Raw genomic sequence first — 19,540 nt, 5'->3', positions numbered from 1 at the left:
GAACTGTGATGAACTGCCCTACTTGTGATTGTTTAGAGATTTTAAAGGTTTTATAACAATGCTACATCTTCTTTGGCTATTCTACAATCTATTCACCTTTTCAGCACCAGTAGGCTACTTTCTGTGCAGCCGCACACACACACTCAGGCATGCCAAACAAGCATACACAAAAGTTTCAAGAGTGGGGGATGGAGTAAAATATGGAGACAAATTGAAGTGTGATTTATTTTCGCGGAACGGATGTACAGGACTGAGTGGCGGTCATATTTTGTACCGCTATGCGGTACATCTAGTTATTATCGGGGCAGCGAGAGACCACAAAGGACAGATGAGAGTTCAAAACAACTGTATTACAGGGGCCATATTGGATTCAGCTGAATCTACCACTCTACCATAAAGGCCTGATTGGTGGAGTGATGCAATGATGTACTAAATCATGTTTGTCTACTGATTTTTTTTGAGATCATCTCCCTAGGTTAACTTATGTTCTCCCTCAGTGTTCCAGTGCTATCTCACGCTGTGCGTGCACAATATAAAACTTGAATTCAGTTAAACTATCATCAGACTATCCGCCTTACTAGTTTTTCGGCCGAGGAGTCGTTACTGGTGAAGGTTGCCGACCCCTAGATGGATAAATGGAATCCTGGTCAATATAACTTGGCTTTACTTCAATATTCAATTCCCCTCCTTGGATATTTTCTCCTTTTATTGCTTTTATAAATGGAATCCTGGTCAATATAATTAGGCTTTTTTACTTCAATATTCATAGATAGATAGATAGATAGATAGATAGATAGATAGATACTTTATTGATCCCCAAGGGAAATTCAAGGTCTCAGTAGCATACAGACAACACACACACATTCACTAACAGCAGAAAAAGTAATTAAAAGTATATAATATAAAAACACAACTAAGCAATAGAAGATAAAGAATATACTAAATATACTAAAATACAAATTATGCTAACTAACACTTAATCTAAATCAATTCTAAAAACAGTATCCACATAGTGGTGATTAATCAATCAAGTGGCGCTTACAATGACTGAGGCAGGGACTGAGCCTGTGATTCTCTGTGCATAGTAAGGTAAGGTGCTCTGTGTGAGTGAGTGTCATGGTGATAGTGCAAATGAGTAAGTCCAACAGTGCAAGAATAAAGTCTATATCTATATATCTATATATACTCTTTTAAGAAAAGGTATAAGTGTGGCCACAGTTCGGCTGTGGCATGGAGGGAGGGGTTATGCATATGTGCTAGTGTGCTAATATAGAACGCAAACAATGAGGCAGAAAGACAGTGGTAAAAAGTGGCTAGTGGACAGACAATATCCAAATATGGAGGGGGTGAAGAGGCAGACAGACTATGCAGAGAAGTCTATCTCTCCTCTTCCCTTAAGTGAAGCATTGAACAGTTCAATGGCTCAAATGACTTCCTCAGTCTGTCTGTTGTGCAAGGCAGTGAGCGAAGTCTCCAGCTGATCAGGCTCTTCTGCTTAACAATAGTGCTGTGGAGGGGGTGACACTCATTGTCCCAAGATGTTGATCAGTTTGTTCAGGGTCCTTTTGTCTGATATTGAAGTGATGCACTCCAGTTCAGCTCCCACTACAGAGCCAGCTTTCCTTACCAGCCTGTCAAGTCGCCCCGCATCCTTCTTCTTTGTGCTTCCTCCCCAGCATACCACTGCATAGAAGAGGACGCTGGCAACAACAGACTGGTAGAACATCCTGAGGAGCTTGCTGCACACATTGAAGGACTGCATCATCCTCAGGAAGTACAGCCTGCTCTGCCCTTTCTTGTAGAGTGCATCAGTGCTGGCTGAACAGTCCAGTTTATTGTCCAGGTGGAAACCCAGATACTTGTAGGTGCTTACCACTTCCACATGGACCCCATCAATGGGGACTGATAGCAGAGTGGGCTTAGACCTGCAGAAATCCACCACCAGGCTCCTGTACTCCACCTCCTGCCCGTTCCTGATACACCCCACAATTGCAGTATCGTCAGAAAACTTCTGCATGTGGCATGACTCGGTGTTGTAGCAGAAGTCAGATGTGTACAGGGTGAACAGGACTGGAGAGAGCACAGTTCCCTGTACAACTACAACTAAATTCCAGGATCTATTTAATCTCATCCCTTATCTCAGTCAGCAGTCACCACAAACGGAAACCAATAATTTTTCCACTGCCCACTACACATTGTTATCACATATACCTAGACCCACTGTCATTATTTAAACGTTTGTGATCATTAATTAACTTTTACATACTCGCCATTCCCGACCTGCATATGCGACAATGTGACGTCACGGGAGTGCCTAACCATTTCACGCGTGGTAGTCGCGGAACTAGTTGCAATATTCTCCTTAACAGAGGTGTTGCTGTTGTGAGAAGGCTATCTACCTACTTCACCGTAGAAGACGCAATGAAGCCGCTCTAGTTGCAATGGTGAATCAGTGAATCTGTGATCGGTGGCGGGGTCTATTTAAGGGAGCCGTGAGCGCGCACTTATCCAGGATAGGTTTCACCTGGCTTGATGAATCCGTGTCTGCTCATCCTGGCTTGCTCGTTGTGCAACCAATTAAGCCTGTACGATCGTGTTTTGGATTCATTGAGCGCAGCTCAGTAACTTATCCCGGATGTCTTAATTCTGCTTTTGTGCAATAGGCCCCAGGTCATCATTCTGTTGAAGTAAGCATAGAATTGTTGAGTTGAGTATTTAAAGATATAGTTCCCAGGGTGCTTAGATGAACACTCATTACACTCACAGAGTAAAAAGGACTGGTGAACTCACACATCCTTGTGGTGCCCCAGTACTAATAACTTTAATTTGGGATAGACTGGGTTTACCCTGACCTGCTGTGTCCTGCTAGTCAGGAAAGAATGAAACCACCATATAAGTGATGGATTAACGTCCAACACTTTCAATTTCTGGATTAATAGGTACAGTAGGGCTGGAGAGTATTGAAAGCGGAACTGAAGTCAATAAAAAGTAATCGGGCATAGGATGACTTGTCTTCAAGGTGTTTTAAAACAAGATGCATGATGGAGGAAGTAGCATCATCAGAACATCGCCCGTGTTTGTAAGCAAATTGAAATGGATCTAATTTACCGCCCGGAAAAGTGAGAATCCGTCCACTTCCACCAGGGAGTCAGTGATATCCGAATGCAACCAGGTCTCGGTAAACACCATAGCGCCCGCTTCCCGGTACTCGTAGTAGGCTCTGGCGTTAATACGAAGTTCAGCAATTTTGTTTTGCAGTGACCTGATGTTGGACAGGATCATTGACGGTAAAGGTGGTTTATATCAGCGCCGCCGAGCTCGTTGTCTGACGCCTTCTCTGCGGCCTCTTCTCCGTTTGCGTCTGCCGGTAAACTCTGATGTCCTCAGGCAGGTCCGGGGCAGGAGAGTGTGTGCATGCCACACACACTCCTGCTGCCACTCTTGTCGGCGCCGGAACCAGTTTCAACACAATGAGTGTGTAAGGTCTCTCTCTCTCTAGGACCAGACATCTTAATTACTTAAAGTTTTCCAAAGTGTCACTTCTGCTCAGTATGGAAGGAGCTACCAGTAGCCAGGCTGGACCTCCATCACCTGGATCCCTCTAGGGGCACTGCATGAGGTATGACATGCAGTGCACCTACCTCTGCCCACACACACACACACAGTACACCCAATCAAAGTCATTCATTAAGTCATATAACTTAATTCCACAGACTGTGTGCGGTGTAAGCATTCCATGTGCAAACCTCCACACACACTGTTCCACTACAAATACAATAAACCATGGGGGGAAATACAAAACATAAGAAAATCCTCATCCATGTCTTTCTCTTTAACCCTGCAGAGGCTAAGAGCAGCAGTGGTTCCTAAGATGACCCTCCACACCACCAGAGGGAGTGTGCGCCCATCACCACAGCTCATCCCAGAGGAGCCTCACACACACTCACAGACCAGATAACAGGCAGCTGACATTTTTAAGTGTGTATGCATTTTATAACTACAGTAGCATTATCATAAATAACACTGCCTCTAGAGGCTTGTACAGTGAATACTGTGTGAGATATCTGTGTTTCAATATACAGCAAGAACTCATACGACTGTAACTTTAGCTGTGTGGGAAAGGGAGCATAAGGATTGGACTCTGGAGCCATGGGAAAAGATGATGTGGTCTGATGACTCCAGATTTACCCTACTCCGGAGTGCCCCGCAGTACAACAAGCCTCTGGAGGTATAGTTTTATGATCTGGGGTTGCCTCAATTGGTTGGATCTAGGCCTAGCAATGTTATGTGGCTATTAAATGAAGTCAGATGACAAGTTGAATGAACAGCACAATGACAAGTACATCCCACGACAGGATCAGAATTGTGGATTATGACTGTGGATTACTACTACGGCCACACAATAATAATTTTGTTATAGTTTTTTTATTTATTTTTTTTATTTTGGCAATTATGATGTGAAAACATGATGAAACCACAGAGATCATATGTTAAAAACTAGTGAAACTGTGACACCTCCTGGTAAAGTCTAAAACAAGTAAAAAAAACACCATAATGTTTGTGCTAAATAAGTATTGAAGTGTTAGATATTGTTATGGACAGTGACAGTAATATAGCTTATAAATAGCAAAAACTGAAAAGTAAAACTGCAGATATGGTGAGGCAGAGAACACAATATGCCAAGAGATCACTCAGTATTCAGTATATATTTTTACATCAAATAGGGAGGGAAAGTAATCTCATCGCCATCTAGTGGTTGCGTTCCTAGAGTTTAGCAGACTGGATGGGATTTTTTTTTTTAGAAAAAATATATCTCGGTGCACATTGGGCGCCCTCTGCTGTCTGGTGGTTTTTCATACAGCCGGGGGCGGCCCTGCAGGACTGTGTCCCAGGTGTGGGATAGCTGGTACGCTCCTTCATCCCGGTTCACAGTCTTTGTCACACCAACATCACGTGACACCTCTGATGAAGGCTACAGAGGCAAGGTAGCCGAAACTTGTCAGGTAGGCCTACACAATTTGACCTTATTGGCTTGTACAGAGAAACAGTAAGAATTAGTAAAACAGTAAGCCTAATGAACCTCTTCAAAATGGCTTAACATATTTTTGTAATAACGGAACGTGATGTAAACCGCGTGGTGATAACCTTTATGTCAGGATAACTGGTGTTGTGCTTCTACTCACATGAAGAGCTAGCTGTAAGTGTTAAGTGTCAATGCTAACCAGGCTAATAAATAAACCATGCTACCGTGAGTAACGTTGAAGGGGAAAGTCACGTGACTTGTTTTGTAGTTCGTTTATGAAACAAAAGGAGCAATTTCGATTTTCTTAAATAAGGCAAAATAGGGTCTGATATAGACACGGAAAAATATTTTTAGTGGATAACATCGCTGATTTGGCTTCACAATATATATACATTGGAGCTGGTCTTCGATAGGAACGCAACCACTTGGGGCGCTGGTTTTCACTTTCCCTCCCTATGTCAGTGTTACAATCAGTATTCATTTTTTGAAATACAGTATATGAATATGTAGATTTAGGATTTATGAACTATTTATTTGTAAATCGCTTTTCATACAGAAACTGCAAAGTTTTTTTTTTTTTTTTTTTTCTGTTGACAGACGTGATAATATAAACAAAAGCTTATACAGCATTGTGCAAATGAAAAATGACTAATATACAGTAAAACACCCCTTGGTCAAAGATGATCACCACTGTCTGTCAGGTCACATATTTATGCTAGACAGACTATGACATCTATAGTTAGCAACTAGTTCAACACATTTGCATGCAATGACACATGCGATGAAATAAGGCCAATTTGTTTGGAGTAGGACTATTTAGAGGGTAACCAGTATAGAGCATGTTCACCATGACATTAGCTATTTAAAAAACAGCAGACATTTCTACAAAATCAGTTGTACTAAAGCATTGCTGTTTGTTCAAGATGGCAAGAAAACATTTTAATAATATGCAAGTGATAAGCTTATGGAGTTTGAATAAACAGTTTTGAGTTCTGTTTTGAACTTCAATTTGGATCTGAGAAATGTGCCAAATCAACGGAGAAAAACTGTAATGACAAGTCAGTAAACAACTCTGAACATTTTAGATAAAGTCACAAATAAAGACTGCATGGTGAAAATGTGGTGAAAAGTTATGACATTGCTGTCTACTGACATTGCACTACATGGTCCTTACCTCACATTTGCCTTCAGATAGATAAATGACATCCAACGCAATTATCAGGCACAACAAGTAGATGAACTTGTGGCGGTGATGTACCGCAAATACAGCTCTCTCCACGTCCTCCATGCCCATACTGTTAATGTCTGCTCCTTAAGATGGTCAAGATAAACTATAGGCTACTACAAGAATCACCTGAGCATGGGCATATTTATAGGAAATTGTGTGTATTGTGTGTATTCCACTTGAGAAAGGAAGTGAAAGAGTGACCATACCAGCAGACCACAACAAACCCACGCAATCGTTAGCTCGCAAATTGCTTACCGTCACCGTCACGTCACAACGTAAAACCACTCGACTCCAGATGTTGGTTGGTTGAAAGATGCATCGTACCATGTTAGTAAAAAGCTGACCTCTGTAGTTGTACGCGAAACGTAGGCTACCCCAGACTGGTTACGTGAAAGGCAACACCTCTACTCTGAGATCATGTTCACATCTTCCACTGTAGAGAGCAACAGTCACAGACACAGTCATCTCCCATCCACAGATATTTCCCTTCCAAAGCTTAGTCCGGACAGTAATAATATTGTTTCTTTGGTGATCACTAATGATGTTGTTGTTCACACACACACACACACACACACACACACCACGCACACACATATGCACGCAGGCACACGCACACACACACACACACACACACACACACACACACACACTGTATGCACGCAGGCACACATACACGCACACAGACAAAGGCATGCACGGACGGAGGGGCGGTTTGTGCCCTTGAGCAAAGCACTTTACCAAGTTCAAGTTGCTCTGGGGACGATGTAATCCCAGAGTGTCTGTTAAATAAATAAATGTAATACAGCGAGAATATGAGCTCATTTTTACTAAATTGTCCATTGACTGAGACCAAAATGTATGAACAATGATGACATTTTGAACAACATGTTCATGTGGTTTATCAATGTTGTTGTTATATGACTTCAAGGCACAGACTGCAATTCTACTCCCCTACACTTACACTGGGATAAATAGGCCTAGAATTACTCAACACTGTCCTCCACCTGTCCATTCAGTGTATCCACTCAAAAATAATAATAGCCAAAAAATAGCCATAGAGAGAGGAAGATAGCAGTAATCAAAAACATCCACGTTTTCTCTACTTAAAGCGATGGTTCGGAGTAATTTCACCTTAGGGTCCTTTGCACCATGACCCGAGCCAAACACCCTCCCAGAACCTGTTTTGCTGTCAGAACCCTGGTCGAATCGTGCTTCTGCAGTCGTAATGGTACCAACTTTATCTCGTAAATTACCCCACTAATAATGCCCTGAATGGTACGAAACTTCTACAGTAGTACAACTATGTTCTTTACTCATAAAACGAGGCATTGAAAAGTTTGCAAATGACAGCATCCTGGAGTGTCAATCAAATTCACCTTCCTGTCCACAACCACGCACTCTCTCTTGACGGAGTGTGTTTGCTCCTTCCCCATGATCAGATGCTCCATCTCCCAGGACTGTGTTTATCATTGTGGTCTTGCCAGACCGGTTGTACCCATAGCTCTTACAGGTTTGAGGAAAGACACAAAATGTTTCAGAAAGATAAATGAATAAAGTTTTGCAAGTGCAACTTGTGAATGTGAACAAGCAAAACAGCAAGAACATCTATACATCCTACAGTCCAATAGTACAAGCAAGTACAGAACACAGTTACATTAAATTACAGTATGTTATGGAATTCAAAACTCTATATAATGCCAAAAGCTACAGCACAGCAGCAAGGTGATGATTGGGAATTGCATTTAATCAAAACTTCAATATTGTTTAACATTTTTTCAGCATATAAAAAACTGTACCTGAACACCAACGGTGGTAACTTCTGACAATTCTGTTAATAAGATATTTTCAACTCACCGTCCTGTTTGTGCAACCTGTGTGCCATGTTTCTCTCTGCTAATCTTTAATACTCATTACAACTACTGATGGTATTGTATTTAGTCTGTTGAGCTCTGCACTGTGTTCTGTACTTAGCTGGTTTGATTATCACACACCAATGACACTATACGAAAGGGAAATTATAGGGAAACTGGATATACAGCATACCATTATAATTGATTCATCAAATGTTACCTCATGAGTAGAGGCATCAAAACAGCACAATGATAACATCATTGTTCTTAAGGCCTAAAGCTTAAACAACAACAAAATGTAACAGCACTGATTTTTAGGCCTAGAATTTTTTATTTTTCCCTCCAATAATCTCGATGTAACCTTTCTTTTGAAACATTGGTGGTCTTCATCCCCATTCTCTGCAGCCAAAGACACTATGTTCTGTGCTCATTTGGTACAGAGTCTCTTTCCAACAGGCATTAACAAGAATGCTATACAGAAAAAAGAACAAGGAAACTGGATATATATGACATGCAACAGCAGGTCAAAACAAGCTGTCTAATGAAAGAGAAACACAAAATGATGAACACATATGACTTATGACATATGACATCTTGCCAACCAGAGCATTCCCCTGACTGAGGCCAAAATGTATTAGCAATGGTGACATTTTCAAATATTTTGGATAGATAGATGGCATGCAGATCCAGTTTCCACTAGTTCTTGCCCTTCCGTGTCTATTATTTGAACTCATAGGCAAAGTGAAACTAACTTCACCATGGTGTCAACGACAAAATATACAGTTAATTACTTTCACTATTGACTGACAAGGGGTTACCATCGACATAATAGCCTGAAAAAAGCAACACCCCTACTGTTCGGATGACTGAATAAAAAACCTAAGGACATTTATCCTATATACTTACTTATACTTACAGTACATCTCTTGACACTGTGTCTTCAGCCGTGCTTCATGTGTGTCTTTCACTATTGGCCAGGTTGTTCAGTTTGGGAATCCCTGCATTAGACTGTAACTCGAGTAAAGGATACCCTAATGACATATGTAAAATTAAAATTGAGTCTACAGAGATACCGCAAGTTACATCCACCAGATTGTTATTGTTAATGAAACCTTAAAATGGAAGGATCAAGTAGACTGGGTTAGCAAAAAAGTAAATAAATCAATTGGGATAATTAGGAGGGTTAGTCATCTTGTCTTCAGAAATTGCCTCCTCACTCTTTATTATAGTTTAATTTACCCATACCTTTCATACTGTAATTTAGTGTGGGCAAGTACTTTTCCTTCCACCATACACAAATTAGTCCTTCAAAAGCGTTTTGTTAGAATTGCAACCTGTTCTGAATGGAGTGCTGCATCTACTCCTTTATTTAAAGAACTGAAAATCCTTAATGTTCATGATATCAATGTACTTCAATCCTGTGTTTTTATTTATGAAATTTATATTTCTTGTTATAATTTAAATGCTAAAATGGTCTTGTTTATAGAACTACTTCTTTCCGCCACTAATTTCTCAACTTGCAGGACAAACTGTCGTTACTAGTTCTAAATGGATGGTTGCTATGGCCAAAGGCAATATAAATGGTCTTTTTTCGAAATAAATATAAAATGTTTGTTTAAGCACACAAGCACAGTGTCGGCCTGTATCTCATACCCTCTCACCACCACCTTCATAGAGCAGTTAAATTACGGCTACTACAGCTGGCATGCACATCCAAAGTCGGTATGTAACACATGTGTTCCATATTCCACAGCCATTCCAAAATAACTGGGAACAGCGCCAACATTGCAAAATGTATATTACATATGTATATAGGTTTTGTGTAGTCTACATTATGGCTGTAATGCAGCTATTACAGTAGGATCTCTTTATTTGATCTGTAATGTTTGCGTTGTAGTTATCTGTTTATGGAATTTTACACAGTGTCTACAGATATGGCTTCAATTTGGTCCATTGATTACGTGGTCCACATAGAAGCTAGTGTAAATGCAATAGGACCTCTAGCCCTGGTGCTTGTAGCCAAAGTTCCTGAGCCTAGGTTTCTAGGCTGATGACCCACAGTATAACGAGGCTATTTATAAATGGGTTCAATATAAAATGTATAAAAAAGGGTGTTTGCTTCATATACAGCAATCGGGGATTAACTGACAATATTTTATTTGATATATTTTCATCAGATGCACTTTAGTCGTTACAACATAAAATATAAAAGAGAATATGACATTTCCAAAAAGATAAAAAAAATACATTTTTTAGCAATTAGACTATTTTATTTTACAGATAATTTTGAAACTCTTAAAATAATTTGTGGGGTGGAACATAAAATATAAACACACATCTTATTTTACAAATGTTCTCAGATGTATTAAGAGAAATTTATAACTATAAATCCATTCCAATTATGTTCTTATAGAATAACAATTGATACATAAGTGATTGCATACAATGCTGTACTTGTGTTTTTAGTCTGAACAGTCCTTGTCTAGAGCTTGTTGTGTCGTCCATCTTGTGGCCCTCCCACAAAACCACTGCATAGTGTGTGGAATCTCGTCTTCCTACTTACTGATGTTATTCATGTTCGAGCCATGGCTGTCCTTGTCACTGACGTTTAAAAGGTCTTGGGAGTCACTCATATAGGAACCATAGCCAGAGCTTTTCAGTAACCAGCCCACGACTTTGTCCCTGGATTCCCTCTGCTCCTTTGGATCTGGCTCAGATGAACCATCTGGGGATATTTATGAAAAATATACTATAAGATATTAGGTTGCACTTTACTTGAAGGTATATACATAAGAGTGACATGACACTGTCATGAATGTGTCAATAACATTATAAACAAATCATAAACGCTTATGACATAATGCTTGTCATATAAGTGTCATTCGGTTTTTGTCATGACAGGTTAGGGTTAGGGTTAGTGTTACATGTCACTCTTATGTAGATACCTTCAAGTAAAGGATATTATATATTACACACACACACACACACACACACTGTAGTGCCTTGTGGTTGTGTACTGTATGAGTAATTTCAACCAATAAACATTTTATTTATTATTATTTTCTGTAATCAGGGTATAAATTCTTGCCAGCTGCCATACCATTTTGGTGTGTGATGTACCATTACTTACTCACCACGTTTAAGTTCCTTTACTGCTTCACGGACTAGCTCCTTGAGTATAAAGTCCCGCCTTCTCCATTCATAATCGAGCAGATCTTTCAAATTACTTGCAAGCGTCTCATTATCTGCCCGCTGCCTTTGGATGCTCTGGTCATTCTTATCATTCTGCAATTCATCTTTTGCAGCTGCATTCAGAAGAGTAGATAGATAGATAGATATTGTACATAAATATAAAAACAATACAAATCTAACTTAAAGGAACTCGCTACCGGTTATTCACCGTCTCCCTTAGAGTTAGATGAGAGCAAAAACATGTTTGTCTCCGTGCATGCATTGTCTTAGTCCGGAAGCATTCCCGCTAGCTTAGCTTAGCATAGTGAATGGAATCTCTCATCACCAGATAGCATGTTGTGAGTAAAATTCCCTAATTACTTCTTCTTGTGCCCTGTGTATTCAAAACTAGAGTAGAGACAGAATGGAATGTAAGACAAGGCGATTTGCTAGGCAGATATTGACTTGGGACTATATTGGGGCGAAGCATAGGCGAATCACTGCTACTTGGGTGCAGTGTGTGTATGATTTCAATTAGTAAAAAAAAGTTTGATCAGTGTATTTGTGTTTTTGTCAATAATTTATTTAAAAACCAGATTTTAAAAATTTGATTATAAATATGTTTGATGTTTTTTGTTCATGTTTGTGTATATAGTTGGTTAAAATTAAATTACATTACTTTAATCATATTACTTAGGTTGTGCTGAAGGATACAAGATTGTGACGCAAGATTGAGACCTCAATAAATTTAATAAAAACATATTAATGCAAACAACTGCAAAACAAATGCTTGTTTACCATCAAATTGGCTTCCTAAAAGTTATATTAAGGTGAAAATCTTTAACCACAAATGAATAAAATTGAAATGAATAAATGTAAATTAACCGCAATGTCCCATAGACCAACGAATCATAATCAAATAAATCAGAAAAAAGAATGAAGAACATAAATGTATAGCCCACCCCTATAGGTTAATAGACATTGCTGAAGACATTTTACAAAACCAATGTATAACATGTATAGTATACATAGTCTGGAATATCTTTTGCATACTGACATTGAAATGCTTGTAAACGTTTCATTATAACATAGATTGATGTTTCTTTTCTATTCATTACTTATAAAAAACGTTTTGTAAAATCATGTTAATGTATTGCACACAAATACTTACTGTAAGAAGGTTTATCCTGGAAGGTTTCACTATGGCTGATAGTGTCCATGGATTGTGATTCTCCCTTAACTAATCCAAAAACAAGTGTATCATTAAAGGAAATTAAATTATTTCTGAATAGACTTTAATGTGAATTCACTAATCACAAACTCACATTCAAGTGGAATGTCTATGCTTTTGTCTGTTTTTTGTTTGCATGCTGCCATAGCAGCCTCCCACTTCTTCCAGACCTCCTTAATCATCTTTTCATCTCTACGCAACCATTCTCTGTACAGTGCATCGATGACATCATCTGTGCATGCAACATCATTGTCTGCTTTGTGCCTTTCAGCCTTTGTTTCCATGTCTGTTTGTCGGGCCATTATAGGGCAATGCACACAATTTCCTGCCACCATCTGCTCAATCTTCCCCAGCAGCTCTCCAACCTCCCTGCTACTCTTCGCTCTCTCACCAAAGAAGTGATATCTATTTCCGCACCTCTGGACGAGCCACTGCAGAGCTTTGCCCTCACTCTCGATGACCTCCTCTATGGTGGTGTCTTTCAGCAGGTTTCCGAATGTGAAGAGAATGATGGTGTGTCTCCATACATCCTCTCCCAAGTGTGTCTCCAATGTTTCTTGGATTATGTGTCTCTGCTCCTCATGGAATGACACATCCACCGGCAAAGTGAGGAGGATAGCGTGAGGGTACTTACAAAGACCTACTCCTCTCTCTAACTCCAACTTAACCTTCCCAGGAGTGTACTTAGTCGGGAGGAACTTCCACCACCCAGGTGTGTCAACCACTGTGAGATTTCGGCCACAAACTTCTCCTTGTCTACTCTCAGCCTTCTCAGTCACTTTCCCAGGGGTAAAATGATCTCCATTTAGGATGATATTTCCTGCATAACTCTTCCCAGAGATCATCCATCCAACTAGTAGCATTCTTATTTCAGGAAGAGGGAGCACCTCTCCTGCAGGAAAAAAAATCATTATATATAATTACATATCAGAATATGGATTGAACTTTACTCCTAATGTCCTTATTCTTATGTGTTAGTAGATTTTACCTGTCTTGATCCTCTTTCTTTGTTCTGTGACTTTCTCTTTGAATTTGAATCCTCGTTCCTTATCAGCTTTCTTTGCCTTTTCAATATCTTTCAGTTTGATGTGGTCAACCTCAAAGGGACGGTGATGGTTACTGGCTATCAGTTCTTCTAGCTTATCCAAAAGTGTTTTGACTTGAGATTGATCATCACGTTTGGTCTTGTTGTTAAAGACATGAAATCTGCCTCCGCATGTCCTCACCAACCACTCAAGGGTTTCATCCTTGCTCTTGATGCGCTCCTCAATGGTTTTGTCTGTCAATAAATCCCCCTTGGTGAACAAGACAATGGTATGCTCCCAGATGTTTGCACCCAGGAGCTCACAGTGTTCCACCACTGAAGTCTGTTCATTTTCAGTAAACTGATTGTCAAGCTTGACCACCAGGAGGAAGGCGTGGGGTCCGGGTGGACAGAGGGAGGTGCTCAGCACAAGCTCACGTTTGATGTACTCTGTGGTTTGGGTGGCGGAATAAAACCTCCACCATCCAGGAGTGTCAATCAAAGTCACCTTCCTGCCCACAACCACGCCCCTCTCTCTTGACGGAATGTGTTGCTCCTTCCCCCTGATGATACGCTCCGACTCCCAGGAATGTGTTTATCGTTGCGGTCTTGCCAGACCGGTTGTACCCAAGAACAATAATCTGCAGCTCTTACAGGTTTGGAGAAAGACACAAAATGTTTCAGAAAGATGAATAAATAAACTTGTGGGAGTGTTACATGAATCACACAAATGTGAACAAGCAAACAAGTACTAAATCTACACATCTTAAAGACAAATAGTGTGTTTTGTTGCATTAATTAAAAGTATCAGGTGACATGATAACAAGTTTTCTATGAAACATTTTACCTGTCAATAGTGGTAATTTCTGGCAAACTTTTAAAATTAGATTTTGAACTCACCATCCTGTTTGCATACCATCTGTGCCATTTTCTCCAGTAATCTCCAATACTCAGTATCGATATTCAGTTGGTACTCTACATACTGTAGTTATTCTCTGGGTGACCTCTGCTAGTCACTGTGTTCTGCGCACAGCCACGATAAAGTAGAACTGAATGTTTTGAGCATTCACATCGATGACACCACACGGAAGGGAAACAAATTGTAGAAACTGGATCTACTGCATGCCAGAGAAGGTTCTCTTATGAGGTGATTAATGATAACATCAGATGGTTCTGATTTTCAAATGCTGTGTTAGGGCCTCGTATTACAACGGACAATACCAACAGACTTTTTTTTCCATGTGCCATACTTTAGTAAACTTTCATTTTAAATGTTGACGCTCTTCCCATTCTCTGTGCAACACTGTCACTGTATTTTCTGTGATCATTTGGTACAGAGTAATATGATGGGCATCAGCAAGATTACAACAGAGAGAAAGGAACAAGGAAACTGGATATGCAGCATGTCAGCAGCAGGTCAAAACAAGCTCATGGCATGAAATGCAAAATTATAAACATCCATAATAAAATGCCACTCTGCCATGCAAAGGCAAAAGGCAGTAACTTCATCATTGGTCAAAAATGAGTTATTGTCATTTTAGGATATTCAAGACCTCCTTTATCATGTGGAGAAATATCTTGAATCAATTTGGTTGTTTTTTCGAGAAAATATTGTTTATTTTAACAGTAACTCGCAAAAGCCTGAGAGAAACCAAGGCAGAACGCATTAACTCCAGAGCAGAGGTGGAAAGTAACTAAATACATTTACTCACGTTACTGTATTGAGTAGTTTTTCTGTGTATTTTGTATTTTTTAAGTAGTTTATAAAATCGGTATTTTAAATTTTACTTGATTACTTTTTGAGTGAAGTATTGTACTTCGCTACATCAAAAATCCCATCCGTTACTTGAGTAAAAAAAAAAAGTTAAGACTAACGAAAACAGAAAGGGAGAGAAAAAAAATCGCGCCCAACCACTAGCCTAGTGATAATGATCAGCATGGAGCCTACAACAGGACATGAATCAAGCTGGCTTAATGCAGTCTTCTGAAAGTGATGAAGCTGGATCACGAGATGAATCAGATTAGCCTAACCTATAAAAGTGTATTTTTCGCTATTCCAATATTGTCTCAGTTCGTTTTAGCACCAATGATTGCGGAGATATTCAAGCAAACACCATGGGATTTCGTGTTTTGACGTTTGTGCTCACCTTTCTATGGAAAGAAGTTTATTAGCAGTTTTTTCCCCTCATTTTGATGTCTCTCTTTTTCCTGTTTTGGCCTTTGTTTTTAGTAACCTGACTTGGCTTTCTTGGCGAGAAACACATTGCACCAGCAGCACAACAATTAGCTGTCCACTACTAGCGATGCTCAACTAAATAAACAAAAGATAGACTACCTTATGAATCGTGCAGGCGGACTAAACCATTTAGCTCTTTAGCAAGGGAGAGTGAGAGTGACCTTAGACAGTTTTCACTATGTTTTGTAACGTTATACAAAATCAGTCAGTCAAACTTTACATTTCGACTGACATTCATTTTACATTTAATTTGGAAGTTAAAATATTCAGGTAAAATAAATATATGGTGGAAAATAAGTATTGAACGCTTTTTTTTTAATTAGCCTAAACTTCCAGTGAGTCTATTCAAAATTTTCACCACACATTATATTAACACACATATAAAAAATCCAAACATAAGAGTTTTGTGTATTAAAGTGGAATGATACAGGAAAAAAGTATTGAACGTGCCTACTGAAATTTCTTCAATACTTTGTGGAAAAGCCTTTGTTTGTAAAGACAGCTTCAAGACATTTCCTGTATGACAAAACTTATTAGTCGCAGTATCAGGTGTGATTTTGGTCCATTGTTCTAAACAGATTCCAGGGGTCCCTCTTGTGAATCCTGATCTTTAGTTCCAGATTACTTCCAGAACTGTTTGAGCTTTTTGCTTTTATCCGTCATGAAATGTTTCTTGTGTGACACCTTGGTAATGAAAATCCTTTTTATAGCCCATCAATATGTAAGCTACTAACCAAGCTTATATTAATTTGCGCAGATAGAAAGGATAACTAATCTCTAACTACTTACAGATTCCAGCTCGTTCCTTCCCTTTCCTTGCCTTAGTGCTTTTTCTTAGCGTGTTCAATACTTTTTCCCTGTGTTATTCCACTTCATTACACATGACTCTGCTATGGAGTTGTTTGGATTTTTTTGTGTGTGGATTACCTGAGTTATTACTAATGCCTGATGAAAATGTTGTGCCCCCTGTATTCCACTTTTCAAGGGCCCTCTCCTCCATTGCCCTATACTTCCCACTTTCCCCAGTTCGGCGCCCTTTAATCTGCTGAACCTTCTGCTGGTTTCCAAATATAAAAAAACTCTCTGCAACTCAACATTGGCCTGCCTGCCTCAGCTGCCTGTGAGGGGCTTTTCAGTTAATGCTGGATTACTGTTCACTGCAAAGCGACCCAAGGATGAGTGCAACTAACTTTGAAAAATCAACTACTGCTCAAACTTAAAGGAGAACTCCGGTGATTTTTCACATAGATCTCCATTTCTCAACATCCTTATCAGGCAAGTACCTCCACTTTCGGCGGCCATATTGCAACACTTTTTGGGCACTTATCGTACATCTATTTCGCAGAAATGCGGCGATGCGTGGGCTTCCCGCGACACCAATCTTGCTCCAGCAGCGAGATCACAACAGATGATTGGCACGATGTCTTCACAGCACACCACATGATTGGCTCAATGTATTTTACAACACACCACATGATTGGCTCAATGTATTCACATGTCAACGTTTTGCTGCGGAAGGGTTGTGATATGTGTAGACAACTGTTACAAACTAACCCCATGCATTACTATGGAGGATTTTTTGAGTGCTGTATCTCCTCATTAGAAAGTCTCTGGTAAAACTGGTTGTTCTGGTACCCCCCCCCCCCAAAAAAAAGTAACTAAGTAACTTTTACTTAAAGTACATTTTAAATGAACTACTTTTTACTTTTACTTGAGTACATTTTCAGATCGGTATTTTAACTTGTACTTGAGTAATATTTCATCAAGGTATTGGTACTTTTACTTGAGTACAATATTTTCATACTTTTTCCACCTCTGCTCCAGAGTTACGGTTGTTACCTTTAGTTTTAGGCCACTGAAGTTGAAGTTGAGTGCCTTGGCACGGCTCTTTATTTGTTGGCAAATAATACAAAGGCAGAGTGCAGTAACTTCCCAATAAGGGTCAACGGTCAAGTTTGAGCCCAAGATTTTTTTATGAATAGAATTGTCTTCATTAAAACAGGTAACAGCCAGATTTCCAGAGTCCTACCTATAATACATTTGGCTGGAAAACAAAGATATTTGAAAGTAATTTTTCTCAGTTTACACTCTGGCAAGGTCTTTTGCATTTGCAGTGCAGCACTCAATCAATCAATCAGATTTATTTATATAGCACATTTAAACATGACTTGCATCAACCAATGTGCTTTACAGAGACCAGTGGGAAGCAAACATATAACATATAACAAATAAAACAGAGGCAGGCCATACAAAAACGCATCATAAAGCAGACCATACAAATATACGAAAGAGACAACAGTACAAGCAGGGCTCCGGTCACTGGCCACTGTGGCCAGGGATCTCTGGTGTTCATTCTGCCTCTACCACCCTTTACACAGGAACTAGAACATATATCTCAGTGGAGCCTGGTCTTGGAATACCGTCATCCAACAGAAACTCATTAGCCATTTGAATTAACGCACCTGTTGGGAATAACAATTTTCAGACCTAGACTGTGTTATGTTAACATGCTGCTTGTCGTGCTAGCAAAGTATGGCTGAGGTATTTTTTTTATTTTTTTTTATGACGGTCTTGTCCAGAACACAGTGTCATCTTTCACGTCATCTTTTGGTACTGCTCAGCTTGCTTGGAACCTCAATAGAGGTGATACAGGTACCAGGTACCAGTTCTTGCTAATGGAAAACCAAAAAAAGCGAGTAGAGTCGAGGCGAGTTGAACTGATACCATGCAGTGGAAAAGTAATTTTAAGATTCATCAATAAGTGAATTCTCTGTTGATCCATTTTGACAACAGACTGTGTTTTCCATCAAACTTGAGCTGAGAGTCTTTTGAGATTTCTTGCTTGCAGAAGCAGACATTGGAATAAGTTTAATGAAATAAGCCTCACTGAAATAAAAAAAAAAAACTGTGTGCATTTTATAACGTCAATGGCACTCTAACCCCTACTCTAGCCCCTAACTCTAAGGCCTAGAATTACTCTACACTGTCCTCCACCTGTCCATTCAGTGTATCCACTCAAAAATAATAATTTAAAAAACTCTGGTATTCGTTCTGCCTCTGCTTCCCTTTACACAGGGACTACAATCTATTTCTTAGTGGGACCTGGTTTTGGAATACCGTCATCAGACAGAAACTCTCCAGCCACACTGATTGGCTGTTTGATGTATCAGTCTTATCACAGGCCACTCCCAGGTGAGGATATAAAGCACTCTGGCACAGATCCATCTTCCTCTTTTGCCACTGAGCACCTCACAAGTATGGTTGTGGTTATGGGATTTGGCAGACGCTTTTGTCCAAAGTGACATACAAATAACAACAAATTTCGCCCTCGTCCATTAATTCCATATACACCTCGGCGGCCGTTATCCCTAGCCTAGGGGTAGCTATATTTTGCATAGCCCAAAGTTAAAGCTGGCCTTGTCCTTCATAATCAGCCCATTGATGAACAAATAAGTAATTCAATATGTAAATCCATGATAAAAAAATTACATCTCTCATAATAAAATTACATGCTATATCTTACTCAAAACACGCTTAACTTCTTCATTAAGTTAATTCTCTGTTGATTCATTTTGACAACAGATTCTGTGTCTGTATCAAATTTGAGCTGAGAGTCTTTTAAAGTCAGCTTAGAGTGAGAATTATTTAGGCGGTACTTAACCACCACCCTTCCCCAGCCACACCTCAGCAAAAAAATGGTCAGATATATTTCTTGTTTGCATAAGCGGACATTGAAATTATTTTAATAGAAGAAGCCTCACATAAGAAAGACTGTGT

At 39.6% G+C, this 19,540-nt stretch overlaps 1 protein-coding gene across 2 annotated transcripts; it reads right to left on the bottom strand.

The window, feature by feature from the left end:
* Window positions 1-10,288: 10,288 nt before the first annotated feature.
* Window positions 10,289-14,548, bottom strand: LOC125298010 (GTPase IMAP family member 9-like). Of its 2 annotated transcripts, none has more exons than XM_048248628.1 (6): window positions 14,428-14,548; window positions 13,492-14,176; window positions 12,598-13,395; window positions 12,444-12,512; window positions 11,236-11,406; window positions 10,289-10,826 (listed from the first exon to the last, which is right to left on the bottom strand). In XM_048248628.1, exons 3-6 carry the CDS (start codon window positions 13,364-13,366, stop codon window positions 10,657-10,659), a joined length of 1,179 nt encoding a protein of 392 aa, XP_048104585.1. In that variant the 5' UTR covers window positions 13,367-13,395; window positions 13,492-14,176; window positions 14,428-14,548; the 3' UTR covers window positions 10,289-10,656. The 2 variants fall into 2 exon arrangements, with proteins under 2 accessions (XP_048104585.1, XP_048104586.1); XM_048248629.1 differs by having other exon boundaries at window positions 10,761-10,850.
* Window positions 14,549-19,540: the final 4,992 nt, after the last annotated feature.

The sequence above is a fragment of the Alosa alosa genome, chromosome 7 (genome assembly GCF_017589495.1).
Source record: "Alosa alosa isolate M-15738 ecotype Scorff River chromosome 7, AALO_Geno_1.1, whole genome shotgun sequence".
In the NCBI taxonomy this organism is placed as follows: domain Eukaryota; kingdom Metazoa; phylum Chordata; class Actinopteri; order Clupeiformes; family Clupeidae; genus Alosa; species Alosa alosa.
Note: the sequence above shows the minus strand (reverse complement) of the source record. Positions and strands in the feature narration are given on the sequence as shown.